Here is a 5,818-nt window from a genome sequence, read left to right on the forward strand (position 1 = left end):
TAGACAAATGAAATATGCAAGTATCAGTTTCAACTTTGACAACACAATGCATATGGATTAGTTAAAACTCGTGTTATTCTTGCTAATGTACTTCTGATCAGAAAACATAAGGTTACTAAGGTTAACTGCTGGGACTAATTAAATGTTTAATGGCATTTGTTAAACAAATTTAATATTAAAAATGCTTAATTCCATAAGGTTCATTTTCAAAACAAGAGCACAGGTATTCAAATTCAATACAAACAATCCCACAGCTGGGCTTTTAATGGCATTTTTTTTTTCTATATAAATGAAACACAGATGGGACTTAACAAAATAATAATATCCAAATATGGTAAGACAGAATGTATTTATTGGCAATGTTCAACAAGGCTGAAATTTCCCCCAGGCATTGTTAATAAGGCCTTAAGAGGATGCTGCACACTGGTGGTGGTTGAGGAGAGCCCCCTCATATGATTGTAAAGCAATTTGGGGGTACAACAATACACATTAAAGCGTTATATAAATGTATCATTCATTCATTTAAAAAATAAAAAAGGCATCTAGTCAATTTATGCACTTAAAATAATTAATAAATAAATACACACACACACACAAATAAAAATATTTTATTGTGTGTATATTATATACACCTATTATTTTATTACAATTATATATATATATATATATATATATATATATATATATATATATATATATAAATAACAACAAACTTTAAATTCAAGATTAATTATCAGCAAAAGTGCAATGAGATTTTGAATCATTTCAATAAGCTAACATGTCATTTCAACTTTGACTGTACAGTAGCTAGACAGACACTTGCATTAGCAACAGAACTGTGCTTGATATGAACATACTACTAAATCATAGTTCTTGATTTGTTCCCTTACTTACTGAACCCACATTTAAGACTTAACTACAGTATAAAATAAGCAATTTTGACTTCCTTCACCGATGTTCAAAAGTGTTAGCATTAAATAAACTGCAACAACAGCTACTCTAGGTACATTCTATTGTAAACTATTCATATAAAGCATGAAAACAGTCAGCAGGTTGCATCTAATGTAACAGCATTTCCTGTGACTGGGAATCATGTAAAAAGGAACCAAAGATTATGTAAAATTCATCCTCTAAGAAAAGACAACATAAAAAAAAACAGGACAATTCATTCAAGCTTTCCCACATTATAACCAAACTCTGCTGTTGCCAGTGTGATCTCACAATCCTCTGCATCCTCCTCCAAACCAGCAGACGACGGAGGAGGGATATAAAGCCAGAGGTGAGGATGGGAGTTGTTTATGTGGATTGAACCCGGATCTGGAACTGTCCCTGATGGAGCTGCAGGCGGAACAGCTTACAGTTAGCGATACGTAGGGTGGCACAGCTCGTCCTGCTCAGATCAGAGGCCATGAGGGGTCTGGTGGTACCTGTGCTTCTGCGGAACTCCCACACATTATTCCAAAATGGCCATGTGGCTCATTTTAGCAAATCTGTTCAATTTAAACCACTTGTATCAATAAAAAGGTCACAAAAAAACCTCATCATTCAGTAGTATTTCCAGAAACCTTTTTAGTGGCATTTTTGTAGTGGATTTCTTAAATACTTCTAATAATAACTGTTTTTGATTCATTAATGGTTTACATTTAAAAGTGTTTCATATGCAGTAATTAGTTGTATACTCGTAAAAGTGCTGTATTTAAACACCCTAATTGAGTTTATCATCGATTTTGATAAAGATAAACGAGTGTTGCTTTGAAGAGCTGACCTTTTTAGCTCATCGTGGAAGAACTCAGACTTGCAGATGGTCACCTGACTGGACTCTGGGTTGTCAGCGTCTCTGTTCCTCACACCACCAAATACATAGAGCTCTTGTCCAATCCCACATGCTACTGTGCCAAACCTGAGGAAAACAACTCAGCCGCGTTCACATCAAGGAATAGTGCACAAATAGTGGACAACACAGAATACTTGTCAATTTAGACTTCAGACAGAAATACATACATTTCTCTAACATTGTAAATCTCTCTCTGAACAATCTAATGAACGCACTGTACTTCTCTTCCTCACATTAAATATGGCACTACCTTGACTAAAAGTGATGATACACAGAGTCTTCTGGGTATTCTGATACTTTAGATTGGTCGTGGGCCCTGTGTCCCACCTGGTTGCCTGCTGACAGCAACACTGTCCAGCAACATTGCTCAAAAAGTTGCCCCATGTATCATCACCTTAAGGTCTTGAACCAGATGTGAGGAGTCAAGTCTTCTGTGGAAAGTGCTATTTCTGTTGCACCAGCAGTTAGCAATGATGCAGATTGCCCCAAATCAGTTTTAGGAGGTTTTGTGGCAGTTAGGATGAAGGCAGAAGGCAGCTAGGCAGCTCATTAGATTGTGTAACAGAGCTATGGAGAAAATGATACTCTAAACAAGACAGGAACACTAAGAAAAAGTACTATTTATTTCCCTCCAGATGGTGATCAACTGTTTCCAGTTACATGGGTTAGACTGATAGGTCCCTTGACTACTATTGTTCAAAAGACACATCTGTAAGCCATCACACATCACAGGGTGCGTCCCAGTTCTCATAGCCGTTAGAGCCTTATGAAGATGTGCCGTCTTTGTCTTAAAATACAATCTGTTTAACTTTTGACATTTCTCTGCGTCATAGGCAGGATGTGAAAAAGCATTCTCTAAATTCACATCTACAAAGAGCATTGCGCTTTTAGCGTCCAGTATTTGTGGTTTGGATGCATGGGGCCAAGTTATGCTGAATGACGTTTCCGCTGTTCCCATTATCAAATAACAATATAACCTCTTTCACACCTATTCAGTGAAAACCTGGTTACCTAAATGTAATAAAATTACATCACCATCTTTTAAAGATAAAGTGTAATGAAACAAATTGCAAGGGCACACTGACACATTTTTCTTATGTTATATATAAATACAGACCCTTACACAATGTCGGTAATACGGTAAAACATCATCCCAAGTAATCCATTTGAACTTCGGTCCAACAGTATTGTGAAGTGAAGAGCTGCGTGTTTGTAAGAAGCAAATCCATCATTAAGGTGTTCTATCTTTAAACAGTGATTAATCTGTGTATATTTCTGTCCGGGTTCAGACAGGACCACTTTTTCACCGGAGAAAGCAATATTATGGATAGAGGATATTTTATCCTGGGGCAATAGTTTGACATTAAAAATGTCTTAATGATGGATTTGTTTATTACAAACACGCAGCGTGCGCATTTCCTACATTACTTGTGAATTATTGTAATGTTTTAATCAGCTGTTTGTACTCTCATTCTGATGGCACCCATTCACTGCAGAGGATCCATTGGTGAGAAAGTGATGTAAAGCTAAATTTATCCAAATCTGTTCCGATTGAAGAAACAAACTCATCAACAGTACAGTACATCTTAGTTGGCCTGATGGTCAGTAAGTTTTCAACAAATCTTCACTTTTGGGTGAACTAGTAATTTAACTTATTAAATGAATATACGTCTATTTACTTACTTTACCTCCTTTCCTTAAGAGGGCAGACTGTTGTCCACTGTTGGGTTTTGGGGTCATAGCTCTCCAAAGAGTCATACATTTTTCCATAAGATCCTCCACCCAATAACATACAGTCTCTTTTTCTGGTGGCACAGCAACCGAACTGAAGAATAGAAACACAGAGTGTGAAAAACATGAGCGTATTGCGGTAAAATTGTGCAGATTTGTAAAAAAATATATATAAATAAGAGCCTAAACCTTACTTTGCGCACAGTGGTCATTTTGGGTCGTGTTCTCCAAACACTGCAATGGGGGTCAAACACCTCCATTGTGAGGAGAACTTAAGTGTCCCCGTTCTCTCCACCTAAAACATTGCAATGCAATGGGAGTCAATCCAACTCTGCAATGGCGAAGTGCTGTCTGGCCTCGAAAGATACAAGATATAGAAACAATATAACAATACTGACACCTGGTGGTTAATATAAAAACTACACTATAAAGATTAAATTACACAATATCTATCACTTTCAAAATTAATAAACAAGTTCCTTTATAACAAACTGGTTACTAGCAAATGTTTGCCTCTAAATATCTCTAATAAACTATGATGGTTAATTTAGTTCATGTTATTCCAACAGTTGCATTCCCATTCAAATGTCCCGATTCACATACACATTTTGGAATACCTGCATCATCGGAGGGATTTGAGTCCAGGTGTTGGTCTCTGGGTCATATTTCTCTCCACTGCTAAAGACTGTTTTATTCTCATTCATTCCTCCTATTGCAAACAGGTACCCCTCTGATTGGACAGACAGATTAATTACAGTTCAGTCATTATGTGTGAAGACATGCCTCACCATATATCAATGACACCATAATACCAGTGTTTTCTGTTTGCTGTTGCTTATTGTGAGAATTTAAATATTAAGCACAAAAGAGATTTGAAAACTGTGGAAGCATTGAGTTATGCAGTGAATGTTTGTGAATAACAGTTGAGACCCCAGATACATGAATCAGTGAACTGAATTTCAAAAGCGATTCACTGATTTGAATGAGTATTTTTCTTTGAAAAGATTTGCTTTTAAGGAATAGTCCATGAATCAAATTTTTTTTTAAATCTCACCATTCATAGAAGTGTTTTTCTTAATATTTTGAATTAGATTTTATTTTTTATATTTAGTAATTTTGTTATGTGTATTATCATTGTATTTTTTTTTAAATGTTTTTTTTTTAATGTCTATTTTTTTTATTAAGTTTTAGTTATTTAAGTACTTTTTATTTCAGTTCATGTTTATTTTATGTTAAGTAATGACATTTTTAAGTCCTTTAAGTTTATTTTTTATTAATAGAATATCAGAGCATCCATAAACTCGCAGTCGGTTTGGTTTTCTTTTTCTTTTCTTTTTTTTATAGAGCAGGTCACATGAAGGTGTGTAAATAACTGTCCTATTTCCTATTTTTTTAGGTGACCCAAGCAACAGGCAAGGTAGGGCTGTTTGGCACACCCATTTGACACATTGCTCAAGGGTCCGCTACATGTCTTGGCAAACATACCAGTTCTACTGATCTGATCTCGTTTCATGCACAAGTATCCCATTTTCAAGCTTATTCTCATACCTGATGTATGAACTAGCAGCAGCCAGAATGTTTTTCTGAACAGGAATCTGTTCATTTTCCAAAACCAGCACTGCATCTTGAAAACAATCATCTTGTTTTAAAGACTGAATGACCCTTAGGAGCTTTTGGGAGTGTTGAGGGTCTGACACCACTGATCCAGCTCTTTTAGGGTTTGACATGCTGTTAGAACAACAGAGATATGATCAGACAAAACAACAACAACAACGTGATTCATGCTTGTCTTATATAAACAGAACTACAGGTTTAAATCATTAAAACTCACTCCAGTGTACTTGAAATACATTTGTTCTTGATGCTCTCTGTAACTTCAGATTCTCATAATCAGCTGACTGCGTCAGGGCAGCTCACAATGCAGAAAAACAATTAGGAAGATTAGTGACTTTATGTGACGTCACCATGAAGAGCCTTTCGTTTTTCATAATAAAAGTTCACCCCCCACTTCACGCCCAAAATAAAACATGCAGGTGTACAGTACGTAGAAATGTTCAAGAAATTATCGTAGAAAATATGGGAATAAAATTATTGCATAAACATTACAGTGAATTATTTGTATTTATAGTTTATTTTAATAAGCGATTTTAGGAAACATGTAATACTATAATCTATTTTCATAACATTCAAATACATTTTAAATGCTGTTTTTTAATCGTTTCTTTAATAATAATCATTATGAAAAATATATTT

The 5,818-nt window shown here is 35.3% G+C and overlaps 1 protein-coding gene across 2 annotated transcripts; it reads right to left on the reverse strand.

Annotated features, from left to right (window-relative positions):
- Positions 1 to 686: 686 nt before the first annotated feature.
- Positions 687 to 5,503, reverse strand: gan (gigaxonin). Of its 2 annotated transcripts, none has more exons than XR_008147802.1 (7): positions 5,397 to 5,503; positions 5,114 to 5,293; positions 4,183 to 4,295; positions 3,760 to 3,921; positions 3,518 to 3,659; positions 1,766 to 1,900; positions 687 to 1,490 (listed from the first exon to the last, which is right to left on the reverse strand). XR_008147802.1 is itself a non-coding variant. In XM_052532063.1 (7 exons), exons 4-7 carry the CDS (start codon positions 3,823 to 3,825, stop codon positions 1,454 to 1,456), a joined length of 375 nt encoding a protein of 124 aa, XP_052388023.1. In that variant the 5' UTR covers positions 3,826 to 3,921; positions 4,183 to 4,295; positions 5,114 to 5,293; positions 5,397 to 5,503; the 3' UTR covers positions 687 to 1,453. The 2 variants fall into 2 exon arrangements, 1 of the variants encoding a protein (XP_052388023.1); XM_052532063.1 differs by having other exon boundaries at positions 3,523 to 3,659.
- Between the last annotated feature and the right edge of the window lie 315 nt (positions 5,504 to 5,818).

The sequence above is a fragment of the Carassius gibelio genome, chromosome A18 (assembly GCF_023724105.1).
Source record: "Carassius gibelio isolate Cgi1373 ecotype wild population from Czech Republic chromosome A18, carGib1.2-hapl.c, whole genome shotgun sequence".
Taxonomy (NCBI): Eukaryota; Metazoa; Chordata; class Actinopteri; order Cypriniformes; family Cyprinidae; genus Carassius; species Carassius gibelio.